At 38.4% G+C, this 15,253-nt stretch overlaps 1 protein-coding gene and 1 long non-coding RNA gene across 2 annotated transcripts in view; one reads left to right on the plus strand and one right to left on the minus strand.

The window, feature by feature from the left end:
• LOC105455912 (TSC22 domain family protein 1) overlaps positions 1-15,253 on the minus strand; it is a 74,712-nt gene that overhangs the window by 6,882 nt on the left and 52,577 nt on the right. Inside the window, exons 3-4 of the mRNA XM_011699621.1 lie at positions 5,111-5,213; positions 4,173-4,195 (exon numbers count right to left, since the gene is read on the minus strand). Of these exons, the coding sequence (XP_011697923.1) occupies positions 4,173-4,195; positions 5,111-5,213 (126 nt within the window). The remainder of the gene's footprint in view (positions 1-4,172; positions 4,196-5,110; positions 5,214-15,253) is intronic.
• Positions 9,749-15,212, plus strand: LOC105455911. The gene is made up of 4 exons (XR_975176.1): positions 9,749-10,030; positions 14,348-14,452; positions 14,818-14,851; positions 14,947-15,212. It is a non-coding gene; the product is annotated as an uncharacterized LOC105455911 (long non-coding RNA).

Genomic DNA, 15,253 nt, shown 5'->3' on the forward strand with positions numbered 1-15,253 from the left:
TGGGTCAACAAAAATTTTTTCATCGCTGTAATGCAGTTTTTCATATTTTTGGGGGGTTTTTTGCATTTTACTAAAATCTGGGACCTGACCGAGCCCAACGGACCTCAAATTCGGATTCAGCGGGTCGAAAAACATGTCCGTAGATGGGTCCGGTCAAATGCACAAACCACTTTTTTTTTTTGTGTGCCGGTGTTATTTGACTTTATGTTAGGATTAAATATAATATTTCGGAGCAATACATCGGTTGGAGCGTGACCTTATGCGTTGTATTGTGTACGCAAGCTGCCGGTGTTGTTATTCGCGCGACAACACTCGAGTCAACAGGTAGCAGAGCAAACGTAAACAACTGCTACCGTGTTAGCACATTATTTCCCGAGATGTGATCACAAGCACTATAGAAATAAAAGACGGGAAATACGATCATTCTCTATGATATTGGCACTAATAATTATCAATCGATAATTTGTTAAATATTTTGAGGTTTTGAATACTTATGGATGCATAGTTCACGCGATTTATTCACGTGTACTGAAATAAGAGTGAAAAAGAAATAGGAATTATAAATTTATGTGAGCTTTATTGCGATAATTATTTCTTTGGAGATGCGTGATAGAATTGCCTGTCTGTTTTTTCTCGAGATGTGACAAATGCTAGAAAGAGAGAGAAACGCGATCATTTTCTGTGATTAATATTAAATATTAACTAATAATTAACTAAATATTAACAATTCGACATAATTCGTTAAGTTAAATAACTTTTATCATGCAAGACTTACAACTATATATTTATAGATGCACATAGTTCATACGATTTATTCATTTATATTGGAATAAAAGCGAATGAGAATTATATAATATACAATTCGTACAAGCTTTATTGTAATAATTATATTTATAAAGACGCGTAGAGATGAATTATCCACTGGTTTATACAATATAATTTGGTTATTACTTGCAGGTCGAAAGATGGAGTGCAATGACTTGCCAATTCGAGTGATTAAAATAACCGTGATATATCGATCGTTTAATAATAATTTCTCGTATATTTCGCAAATTACGCGTCGGGTACAGTTAAGCTCGGGAGTGTCGTGCAAAGTGCGCGCGATCGTAATTAATCATATCTCGCGGGTGTTGTGTGTGCAACGAAGGAATCTGAGAGGAGGAGCAGGCCTGGGAGGCATCGGGCGTTAACGGAGCAACCACAGGGTAAATAATTTATTACTTATTTATTTTATTTGTTACTCTTACCCAGAATTAAACGCACGAACATTATACTTTAATTTATCCATTTTCATTGCTTATAACTCGGAGGCTAATTAATCATGCATGATATTTTCATATATTAAAATTTTTAATTACAGTTAATCTCTGAAATATACAATTAAAATATATATATCATTTATATAAGTAATGTGACGTGTTATATAAGTAATGTGATTTATATAAGTCGTGTGACATTCTGTGCATAAATCGATTATTTTAAAGATAATACGTTAGATATTTGACGTTAAAATTTTGAAAAAATATTTTTATAAATAAGATATTTACGTATATATACATTTATATACTTATGCACATATATTTTATCTAGGTCAATATTTTTGCAAGATTTTATTCTTGTCATAGGAGAGTAAGCGGTTTATGGACACTAAAATCACGATAAGATCTCTTTAACACTAAAATTCCATTTTGTCATTGAGAAATTTTCTCTGTTGCATATTATTACGCGGCTTAGCAGACCCCGTTGTTTTAAGTGGTAGCAATAAATCATCGCGTCTTAACATGTAATTGTATCTTGGTTGTTTGTGCCTCTCTTAGCGGTTATCCGTTCTAAAACCGGACTAGAGAGCTCGCCCCTGGGGCGAGAACGACGAAATTACGCGTTCTTGTGGGTTGCAAATACAAATTGCTCCGCGCGGACCACCTTGGATGATTATTTTGATGCGAAAATAACGAAAAGTATAATAACATTATCACTATTAAAAAATATCTTATTTTAGTTTACTTGTAATTGTAAACAATTATAAAATAAAATTTTAAAAATATCTTTTTGCGCTTATATTTTAAAAAATACTCTTACTATAAAGATATATTATATATTTATCATATCATAATAAAGAATATCAATTTTTTAAAAAGTTTGATCTCTCTCTTTAGACATTAAAAAATTAAATATATTTTTTAAATTTATGCCTTACAATATTTGGCATCACATAAAAATAAACGTCTTTTTAATTGATAAATTGTAATCGAATTAGTTTCGGATTTAGGCCTTAGTTTAGGGTTTAAGCGCAAATCATGCCGCGAAGACCCGATAGTGATTTAAGAGGTTCAATGAAACGAGTGTCGGATAATTAATTCGGGTGACCCCTACATCCCAGGCAGTAGCACAGTCTCTCGCTCCTGTCTTTCCGCTCGCTCATCGTCTTTTTACGTCTGCCGCCGTTCGCTCGTCGATCGTATCGTGCCGCGGCTGATTTTAAATCAGAAAGTTAATTAGACGCGTTTCGCTGTCTTTTATGTCGCCCGGCCGCGCGCCGTCCGTCCGTCGCGTCGCATCGCATCGCGTCGCGTCGCGTCGCATTGTATCGCTCGATTATATATATCCTTTAAAGCAGCACGACGGAGAACATGCAGCACACGAATGCGCGGTTTATATCGGCGTGAGCAGTTTGCATTATGCGAACTAATTAAACTCCAATCGATGCTGACACTCGATGCTGCCACGACGCGACGGTGTTGTTCTCTTTCGCGCCGACGACGTGCCCGTCGTCGCACGTTCCCAGCCCACCGGCCGCGGCCGTTGCATGCGCACGCTCTTGTATTGTGTCTGTATGGGGTCTCCGCAATGGGGTTCGCTCCTTTCGTTCGAGTCCTTTCACCCGTCTGGCACCATGACTCCGTGCTTGCGACGGAGATGGCGACGGCGACATCGTGAGTCTGCCGCCGCGAATACGAGGTAGAAAGGTATATCCCCTGATAAGGGACACGGTACTTTAAGAGCGTGTCTCACGTTTTCGAAGCGTCACGTTTATCGATTCGATTGATTGTCGCCCTATTTTTTTTTTTTTTCGAAATCGTATCGCACAGAGGGTGCTAGACGACACCCTATTTTAGAGATTGTGCATGTAAGATCAATATATGTATATATAAGCAGACAGTTTAAGGTGCCTTTTCATGCTGACGCTCATTTTTAGCGTCAAAATTACGTGATCATAGTTGGCTTGCACGAAAAGCAGTAACATCAAATTTAAAACGTCAATCGTATTACTCGTATCTAGAATGTTCAGAACAAAACAACAACAGCATTTGACGCTGAAGCTGAGAAAATCCAGCTTTTTTTTTTACACGCGTCAAAGTCGAAGTTACGTGACTTTTACGTGTAATGCTGAAACGAGCGTCTCATGAATTTGCATCTTTATTCTGCAAAATGTTACAACGATATTAACGACACTTTTATTTAACACCGTAATGACAATGCAAAGTTAATTAGTACGATATGGTAAATAATACGTCATAGACTTCGAACGTTGATATAAAATTTTCCCTATCACATATCTTTTCAAATTATATTATTTTGATATCGTTTTCTTATAAGAACGTTTTCTACCATATGTGTCGCCGTTTTTTTTTTCTACAATTTAAAGTTTATGACATGACAGAGCGAGGAGCGTTCTTGAAGGTACCTTTTGTAGGGGGCTCCTCATAAAGCATATCTGAGACGGTATTATTGTGAATGTGGATGTCGTATATTAACGTACGATGAAGAAACGAGCGAATAGAAGGGCCCCGCGAGCAGGTAACTCAGTAGGGGAACTCGGATAATTGGGAATCATTTCGAACCTGACCTGTCAGCGCCGCGCGCCGCCGCGAACCCACCGTGCCGAACATGGTATGTTAATTCGACATAATTGGAGGGCTAGTCCGCGTCTCGACAGTAAATCCGGACCTCCCTTTATTCCGACCAACCTAATCGTAACCCTACATATCAAGTTGCTTTCTGAATCATTTTTATAGTCTGATTCACGTTTGCGTGACAAGATTTATTTCGTACAAATCTATGATATTATTATTATTATAAGAAATATGAGTGAAAAAGTATAACCGGGCATAACATTTCATAACGGTTTTGCGAGGAATGTGCATATTTTGACGGAACGGAACTTTGCTTACCTCTGCCACCGGCACTTTTTATCCTGTAACAGATCAAACAAGAAATATCGGTGAATCTTGAGAAGTATTTGTTATTAGTTATTTTATAAATATAATAATTATGATAATAATATACCTAATTGCTTTTGTAAGAAAGTAATTATTTCAAAATAACAAATGGGAGTATTTTGTAAAACATAAGTCAGCAACAATTATTTTTACATATGTCGGATAATTAACTTATTAAAAACGAGTGCTCTAAATTCCATATGATTATTTTTTTCATGAAAATTAGAAGTGAAGAAACATGCAAGTTGGCAATCAAGTTTAATAAATCATCTTCTGTGCGAGGGACATAGAGGAGGATGAGGAGATTGCGATCACGAAAACCCTCGTTTCCTGGCTACCCAGGAATTCTAATCGAGATCTGACCGCAGTCATGATTCTTTCGTAATGGTGTTCGTGTACCATTCCCTTCCTCCCTTCCTGCCCTTTCGACGCCCCGTTAGTCTGTCACTTGCCGGATTCGCACCGAATCGATCTAGTTAGCGACCGCTTCATCCCTCGTTCTTAGTGCCGATCGACTCGGTCGATTACGTATCGCCAGTAGGTGGTAATTTAAGAGAGTCGACCGCGTGCGGCTGTAAGATGAAACCGCGATCGGTTCGCGAATCTGTCGGCGCGATGATCCGTATCGCAGTGCTTCACCGTTCTTCGCGAAGTCTTTCCGAGAGAAGCGTCTCCGTGAAGATTGCGCTGGGTAACCGTGCAATAGGACTTCAATTTGAGCGACCATTAACTCTGATTGATTTTATCCAGCAAAAAGTATAAATTTAACAAGAAAGAGAGACAGTTAATTCCGTGTCGCTTAAAGGCAATTTTCAATCATTTCTCTTTTCTCACTAATATTAGTGAAAAAATATATTCAATTTTTTCTCATGAAAAAATAATATACTAACCTTCGACAATGGAGAAGAGTCATCATCACTACCGCTCCTATACCTGCTGATACTAAGGACACTATCACAAGAGTCAGCACCCATCCAAGTTCTCCAGGAGCTTCTGTAATAAAAAAGATTAAAAGTTATAGATTTAATATTACAAAATTTCTTGTAACAATTGTCGTATTGAAACAATATAACAAATTGTTATTTATTTTTTAGCTTACTAGCGTTACAAATACATATTATCATTTATAAAAAAAACCGCATAGTTTCTTTAAAATTAGATGGACAAAGATATGCAATCTAACAAGAAGAAATATAAGAAAATATGAAGAGATATTGCAGAGCTTCTAGATTTCTATATATCAACGGTAATGGGTGTGAAATATAAGTGTGTAAATCTGTTGTCGCCAAAAAAAATCTGACATTTAAAGAATGCGTCGGCTTTTCGCCGCGTTTTCGGTTTTAGTCCCGCCGAATTATCGTATAATTTCTTCAGGCGAGCCCGGGCCTTTGCCGAGCATATACACATATATGCGGGCAACACGAGCATCATATAAATCGACTCTCGAGATCTTGGCGCGGTACGCGCGGGCGCTCCATAATTGGCTCACAGCCTCATCCGGCGCGTCCCGTTTCCGCGCAGCGGGACACCCGCAGGTTTATTAGGCGTCCTTCGCTATTATTCCTGCCGCACACCTACCGAAAGCACTCTACGTCCCTTACCTATCCCACTTATCCCCGCTGAAATCGTTTCATCTCGGACGCGCACCGCGCGGCAGCGATCTCGCGCACCGCACTTAACGAGGCCTGAGATTATCGTCCGTGCGAACGTAATTAAGAGAATCGCACCGCGGGTTTATTACGGAAGAAAACGGCGCGGCGGCCCGCGAGCGAGCATATGATGGGGACGATGGAGGTAGATTCTTCTCGGTGCGGATCGGCCGATTAGTCGGAGAATCGTTCTCCAGGCGCGACCGGCGGCAGCGGCGGCGGTCGAACGATTCGCGGTCGGCCGCCGCGCCGATGATTTCCCGCAGCCTCCCTGCCTGAGTACTTACACACTTGCCGAACGATTGCCCGACCAGTTCTCTCGGCTGTTTGCATAGTCGTTCTTCGCTGAAACGCGAGCTTCGAGTGAGATAACTGCGCGCCACCGAGCGGTTTCTTTCCCTCGCTCCACGCTCATTAGTCGGGTCTTATGGTTCGTCGCGTTATCGTGAAATATCTTAAACCCGTACAGAATGTTTCTGATCGGTCCTTACTCAAGGTCTTAATCGCGACGATTCCCCCCGGCCGACGCGACTTTAAACATTGAAATGGAGATTAGCGACGAGCGCCCGCGGAATTACAAACGAGAGAACGGGATAATTAGGTCCGGCTGATCGCAGGATTATCCGCGAAAGAGACGCCGTAATGCGCGCTTCGGCCGCTCCAACCGACGGCTTCGTTCGCATCTTCTGCTCGTTGCAGCGACATTAATCGCGTGTGCAGTTTTCGAATTCCACCGAGCAGCGCCTCTATCTTAAGACCATCCTAAGTATATGCTCGTCGGAGAGGTAGATTCATTACGCTCTTGTCACGCGGCTTTCCGTGCCGTCGGTCTACCTACGCATACGTGAGTTTATATGTACTTCAAGTTGTCGACACTGCGATCGCTCAGGGCCCGGCGAGCTTGGAAAAGGGGCATCCAAGGGAGAAGAAGTCGTCCGAGGGAGAAGGAGCCGCCCGTGATCGAGAGCTGGTACTCGACTCTGCATACGAATGCGCCGTTAATGCTGCTTCTTCACGATTGTGAGGTAGCTCAGGTAGCGATAGGAGGATGTAGGAACTTGGCCGGCAACTTTTTGAAGCTAATAATTTTTGGATAACGTCCGTAATTAAGCATGATTAAACAAGAAAGTATTTTTAGGGAAGAATATTTTTTTGTTGTGCGCAATTTATATATAATATTCAGAAAAAGGGATAAACATTTCTGAACATGAAAAAGTTATTCTATCTAGTTGTGAATGAATTTAGAAAAGATTAAACTATTTTTCCATATCTTTTATTAATTTTAAAATATGGACAGATATTCTCGATTAAATTATTTTAGATTATTATTAATATTCTTGATTAGATTATTTTAGCTTAGTTAACATCTATGGTTCTTTTATTTTATATAATTCATAAAACTAACACATATTTTTGAATAAAATTAATCTGGCCTTATAATAAACAAAGGGAAATTGTAAATTGGTGGGGCTTAGAATACACAGGGGGGCGCGTTTAACACGTCGACATGTATCTTTGAATTAAAGGCAACAAGTTACGTTGGAAAGCCGAAGGGAAAGAGGGAAAGAGGGGAGGAAAGGTAAAGTCCGTCTATCAGCGTCACGTTTCCTGACGTGAACATAACAGCGTGCACGCTGCGGCTGATAACGCTTACAAGAGAGTTATCAATCATCCCGCGCCGAGATTGACCACCTAGACCAATGCGTGTTAATGTCGGCCAGCGTGCGCGAGTTTCCTGTTACAGTTATCTCGGTAAATTGTTTTGATCTATGAACAGACCGAGCTAGTTAGGTAGTCTCTTCAACCTGTATGTCGGAATTAATAACCTTTTGTGAACCTTCTCTGTCTCATTAGCAACTAAAATTTTAATGATGTAGAAATTATGCTTAATTGTATATGCCTCGCATTTTTCCGTTTTGATTTAGGCTAATTAAGCAGTCGTGCAATCGTTTAACAAGATATCTTCCGTAATGCATAAGACCTTATCTTAGAAATGGATAAGGAAATCGCTTTAGAAATCACTTAGGAATGCTGAGTTTACTCGAATCTCGAATATCGATATCAATATTTTATACTGATATAATTATAATTTTATTATACAACACACTCTTATTTATATCTAAATGGTAATATTATTGTTTCATTAAGATTTGCCAATGATTTTGATTGATCAAATGGTCACATTGATGTAATTGCACTTGTTTCAGCATCATGATTGTGTAAGACACAATTCATTTCCTCTTCTTTGAAGAAAGCTCGATCATATGCGCCACTGTTTTCGCGATCGGGCTAATCGCTTTATCTCTGCTTTACCTCTCTCCGCACACAATCCACGATCGTGGTTTAATGTATATGATGGCGGCTTAGTGCACGCTCGCTTCATCGCTTTACCGTTTCAAAGGCGATCGATTGTTAGACACAAATGAAAATAAGAACGAAGCGACAAGCTCCTTGCGTGCAGTTGTAACTTCTCTCTTATAGACGATACTATACGATCATTTAATCTCGTTAGATTATATTGCGATTCGTTGTGAACGCGCGATTAAAGGATACCTTGTGCAATTTAAATAACGTGCGTGAAATTTAGAAAGCAAAATAGATGCCACAAACATATTATATAATAATAATATTATTATTATTATTATTATAATAATAATAAGATTAGAATTATTAAACATAATTATTATTCTAGTAATTTGATGAAACATTTGCCAATTTATGATGCAAATATAATAATTTGATTAAATAAGAAATCGATACATTAAGTCCTCTAGAAACATACATGTTTTTGTTGTTGGCCAACTTTATGAATTTTGCATTGCGTGAACAATAAATTCATTGATCTTACTCTTTTTCGCCGGTTCGTTGACAAATAATTATACTCAGAGCATTGTTTTCGTATAAGGAAGAATTATATTATTAAGAATGTTATCAAGGAAATTTAAATGTTACTAAAGTGTATATTATCACTGGTGATGCAAAGAGATACTCATGACTTTACGCCAACGCAACGCTTCGACTCAAGCTGTATTTTCAAGAGCTTCGCTGTATATGTAATTCGGCTATCTTTGCATAAAAATAACACAATATCTGCAATAATGCGAGCGTCCTTTTACATGAGGCCGTGTTTCGCTTACGAAAACGCGTATATTTATTCAAATGAGTTAATAACAAAAACGGCCAAATGAATTCGTGTCACGATACCTTTCGGACAACAATTGTACGCAAACGGTTTATGGAATCGACAAACTTCGCCGATCAGTAAATTCAACGCTGTTCTGCCATTATGGGGCCCCTCAACCGGTCCCCGCATACCGTTAAAGCTTCTCGTCGAGATTTCGTCGATAACCGCCTCCTCGTGGCGTACTCAACATTTCTCTAGATTTCGTCGATTTAGTCGCACGCCTACTTTCTTTATCGATCTCGGTTTTTTTTTTCTTTCATATTGTACTATGTATATGTATTATATACATCGTATATATCTCGCGCGAGTTCTCTTTTTATTAGCTTCGCAGCCGCCTCATTCCGAACGTCGAGATCGTTCTGCGATCCATTTCGACAGGTGGCCCAGAGTCCGCCTCATATTTCAGGATTCCGGCTCTCCAATTACGAGCTCTGCGAATAACCGACACTCCCTCCCTCTTTTTCTCTCCCGGGAAGCTCCCGCGACCCAGTCTGGGATCTAATTTCCGATTTGTACGGATTCGTGGGGGGTCGATACGCGAAACGTCGAGTCGCAGTAAGACATGCGGCCCTCGTGTGGACATCGGTTTTTTTTTACACATGTTTGCTACCGCCGGTAATGATCACGCTATACGAACGTTGGCTGCGTTGGTCGGCTTGACGTAAATTGTGGCGCGATTTTGTTTTACACGGAAAATATCGATTCAGGAAAATTGGATCAAAATTCTAATCGTGGTTATTAAAAATCAATCGCGCAGAATGTGGATATTCGTGTTCATTCGACTGTCGCCGCTTATCAGGCGCGATTTGTTCTGATTATCTTGTTGATATTCTGGCTGGTATGTTGGTTTATTCAACATTCGTTACGGCATTCCGCGCAATTTTTGCTTGAAAGAAGACTCGCGGATAACTTAGAGAATATAACCCAGAACGATTTCCAGTTTGGACTTTGGTAAAGGAGCTCGTGTGTTCCATCAAGTAAGATGGCACTTTATGTGGTCATTATGCAAATTAGCAATTACTCGCTCATAGGTGTATGCATGAAAATTACCGGCGGCGTGGCTCGTTTAAGAAGCTCTCGATCGAACCGGACGCGGCGTATTCAATGACACATACGAGTATAAGACTCGTATTTTACTCGAATTACGTTTAATATTATATTTCATAAGAGTTGCAATTGATGCGAACACATCAGTATTGTATAAAATTTATGAAGAGAAGTGTGCAATGCTTTAATATTTTTCTTAAGTATTTGTCATAAATAATCGTCTACTATGTTGATACAAAGCATATTTTTTTGCATACATTTTTTAATACGAAAGTATAGAAAGTACAATGTCTATTATGAAACTCGAGTTGGATTGCTATTTATTAATACATTTAATGTTAAATGCGTAAATGTGGGAATAGGATTCAAGGTTCTTGCTTATCGGGTGTATGCATGATTCAAGATGTAATTCATTTTGATCATCATTCTTATTCGGAAGATAAGTGATGGTCCCTGTCGACGGTTTCTGTCACGAATTCTGTCTTTGAAACGGCACCGCCGCAATCTGCATTATTTACGGCGTACAGGCGTGCGAACTTGGAATAAAAGCCGGTAGACAGACAACGAATATTTGACACGGCCAATTTGAATGCTAAGCGAGAATGCCCTTTCGCTCCCCCGTCGTTGTGAAATTATGCCGCGGCTCAAAATGCGTAATTACAGCGAGTTGTCATTATCTTTGCCCCAGGGACTTCCTCTCCTCTTATGCGCCTTGCGGCCCTAACGCCCTTCGACCGCGTCAAGGTAATTAGAGATTTACCTTAATTACCTTCTTTCCGCGATAAATGCGCGCTTCTCGGCCGTCTTGAAAAATTGTGCCGACGGCGTGTAATGCGCCAATATTTGTCTCGGACGCTATTATACCGTCTTCCGGCGATGTCCCGTCAGTTTTGCATTGCTGTTTATATGCTGTCTTCGGTGCGTACTTTACAAAGTACGTATATATAAAAATTTGCTGTAACGTTATTTTAATTTGTTTTAATTCGTGTTTATTTTTTGCATTTTAGCTTCTTGTTTCGATGTTTATTGGAAAACTGTTTCTTACGAACATAAGCATCAGAAACTATTGTTAATATTTACGCGTTCGATTCGACGAATATTCAGTTAGATAAAAAGAGAATACTTGAAATAATTAAGAAATCGATTATTGTGCCCAATTATTATTATACGATACCTAATTATTGCAGTAGTAGCGGGGGGAATTGTCTGGATAAATCAGATTCGATTGCTTGACCGATATTTTCAATTATAGTACGTTATTATCCGAATAAATTAGGGAGAGAGACCGTATCATCAGAGATAAAATGCAATTTCTCCTGATATTAGTCTAGTTAATCAAAACAGATGTTTTATTCTTTTTTCGAACTTGTTTTTCTGTTAGAAGAGAAATTACTGATTTATTGAATAACCTTTTTGATATGCCGCGGTCGAGGTCGTCGCCCGCCCGTCAAAAATCCCATTACTGTCGCCCTTTCCCGCATTATACATGCACCGTTCATGCCGCCTGACACATTGTTACAATTCACATATGTTTTTTGCGTCACAAGAACAGGTTCAACGAATGGTCATTGCGGAATTGGCGAAATAATTAAGCGCTCGCTTAATACGACTGCATGACGTCGGACATTGCGACAAACGTTCCGCGCCCACGATCCGGCCGGATTTTGGCCGGTTTAGCTAATTACCGAAGGCGGACTTTATGTAACGTATAAACGTAGAAAGAAATACGAGTCGTTCATTAATCATCATTAAAGAATGATTCGGCGCCGGCAAAAAGGCTCGCGCGAGATTTCTCGTCTCGAAAGACGAACACAACGTACGAAAGCGACACGTCGTGACGGGTTGTACGTGTACCTACTCTCTTATCTCTCTTACACACACACACACACACACACACACACACGCGCGCGCGCGCGCGCGCGCACAGAGGAGGCTTGCCAAAAAGCCGCCTGCGATCCCATATTCGTGATTCATTGAATTTTCTCTCAGGTTCGAAAACAGTTGTCATTCATTACGGCATCTTAATCTCCACTAGCCACCGCTAATCCGAGAGTGCATTGAACGTTAAGCTGTTAATAGTCATCATTAAACTTCATCTTCTCCATTAACGAAAAGACCTAGCCAGATTCGAATAAATTTTTTTCGTTATGCGAGAAATCTAAAATCGTGTGCAGATAGACAAAGATGTATTCAACGAATTTTGATAATGTTTTTTATTTTAAAATGTATTCGATGAGGTCATTTTGAACAGTTCTTCCTGTTGTAAAAATTACCATAGATGATGAGAAGTAATTGCTAACCCATTCATTGACATCAAACAAGCGATACCAAAGTGTTATTTATGAATATTTATAATTAAAGAAAATTAAAGAAGATTTTTTTTAGATGAGTCACATATTTTAATAGAGGAAGATATCATGATTGCAAAATCGCGATTTCTCTGTTTAGAATTTCATAAAACGTTTTAATAGACAGATTGAATAATTCACTTAAATAATAACGTCAAATAATATTTAAATTATTTTTTCGACTTATAAATTAATTTTATTATAATTGTACATATTATCTTTATTATGTAACATTCATTTTATTTATTATAGTTGGCAAATAGGATTCTGTCGTTGTTAATGCTTTTTTTTCTATTAATTAATTTGATAATTGAATTTGATCATTTCATAATATCTTTTCCTAATTGTACGTGCAATTTGTAGGAAAGAAATTCCTAGTTGCTGTGACTTTGTCCACCAAAGAGACGTGAATAAAATAATTCTAGTTAGCAAATATAGTCATCACATGTTTATCATCTTTCGCAGAGGCGACAACGGAATCCGAAATGGTCTGGACGGGTTGGATAAAGACATTAGCGGAGTCGGTGGTTTACCACGAAACGGACAGAACGGCTCAATGTCTCACTTCCCGGTATCCTCGGCGTGTACCGTCGATAAATATGTCGTTAACAACAATAATTTATCCGCCACGCCAAGGACCGGCGGGCGCACCAGGGGTCTTTCAGCCGCATCTTTCTTGCCAGAATAATATCGTGCGTGCATATACCAGACGGTCCATAATCCCCGTGGTTCACATATTACAAATTCCTTAATCGATTCGAGTCGATTTAATGAAAATTCAATCAGGTGTCATTTTTTCCGCAATATCTTGGCGTTTAGTTTTGAGAGAATATCTTTATATTAAATTGTGATTCCGTTTAAATAATAAGAGTTGAAATCAAGGGGAAAGTATATGTCATTCCAAGTATAATTCATACAAATTATTTCTCTCTTGTGGTTTTTTTAATTATATAAAACTTAAAAAAATTTATGTCTTAATATTTCTGGCAAGGAGAGAATAAGTTTCCCCAAATTAGTCGTTGAATTCGTAGATGGAAAGAATTGCTTAAAATTTGAGAGACTATATATAACCATGATAATTGAGCTGTCATCCGTCGTTGTCACCACCGCAATTTTAATCGGTCATGCTTTGAACCTCGTGGGCAAAAGGTCTGGCGAGTCCTGGCTGATTTCATATATGCGGGCTTTATCTTGCCGACTTTGTTACCCCGCGGTACTTTCTGCCGAATTCTGCTTCTGCAGACCCTTACGCGTATTATTTCTTCATTCTTTATTAAGCTACACACGCGTTTTTGCTCTTAATCTCTCTTTGTATCTGTCTGATTTAAAAGAGTGGCCGCTATAAAAACGACGGTAGGAAAAAGAGCACGAGATGGTATCTACGAAATTTATAGCAGTGATGAAATAATATTATTTATTGTTAAGTTTCGTTGATATAATAATAAGATGAAAGTGAAGTCATTGTGAGAAAATTAATTCTATTCTTTTTATAATTAAATAAAAATAAACACAAAATATGTAGATTTTTCAAAGTTAACAAATAGATTAAAAATAACAATGCAAATCTTTCATTGTTAATATTATATTATCAAATTAATTAATTTTATATTAAATTAATATTATTATATATTATAAAACTTATTAATTGAATTTATTTATAATTATTTTCAATATACTTTAATTGACTTAATCTTAAAATGATTAAAATTTGTATATTGGTATCGATTTAAAGTAAAAAATTAATGACGTTTAACATTATTAATTACTTAAAAGAAATTGCTTTGAAATAATAAAAGATGCTTCGATAAATAGAATGATAGAAAGTATATATAATCGACAATAGTATCTGTCGCGACCTTCTGTTTTGCACATTAGCATGAAATTTGTGTATCGTTACAGCACTCGGATATACGCGTGAAAAAACTCACCACACACAATGCCAATAAATTTCGCGTGGTTATTCGTGAAATTAGTCGGTGCCGGACGCTCGTAAATAAAATTCAGGTGACTAAAGATTTTAAAAAGCATCGTTTGTGGAAGGTTGTCTTGTCTACCTGATGGCTCAATATATACCTGCGGTTTCGTAGGACTCATTACATATTCACGTCTCTTTCCACGTTCGCCCGCTACCGACTAAAACAGACGTATAAAGCAAGCCTGATAAGATACCTTTCCATAAACGCGCGTAAATACAGCGGGCTTTTGGCCATTATATCGGCCATTTAACAGTCGTCATTATTTTCATTGCTATTCCGACGATAATACGCGAGGCGTGTGCGCGTTACACGGATAATAATAAACAAAGTAAAATAATCTACATAAGATAAAGACGATGTAATAAATTTCACAATTTCGATTTCATCAAACAGCGCTGCGCCGTGAAATCCAGCTTACAGTAATCATGTAAGTGAAAAACCAATAATGGTTGAGGTTTCAGACGCGATGAACTTAACCCAACCGCAAATCACTTTTATTTGATCTTTACGATTTTCTTATAGAGGCCGGGTCGAAGTACGACGTTGTTGGAAGAGTTAAGAGAGGCGCTTCCCGCGTAGGCTAATCGGCTGTTCGGACATCAGGAAATATTTAATCCCAGTGCTTAGTTCTTAAGCACTTCTGTAAACAGATCGTATTCCAAATTAACAAACGTCTCGTCTCAATATTTATCCTTCTGTCTCTACCATTATACCAAATTTCTCTCGCTTTCTGCTGCAGTCAATAAATTTCTGCATTACAATAAAAAAATCACTGTAATTGCTGCAAATATATTATTGTTTATTAATTATTTATTAAAAAAAAACAGGA

This window comes from Wasmannia auropunctata, unplaced genomic scaffold (assembly GCF_000956235.1).
Source record: "Wasmannia auropunctata unplaced genomic scaffold, wasmannia.A_1.0 LD335828.1, whole genome shotgun sequence".
Classification (NCBI taxonomy): domain Eukaryota; kingdom Metazoa; phylum Arthropoda; class Insecta; order Hymenoptera; family Formicidae; genus Wasmannia; species Wasmannia auropunctata.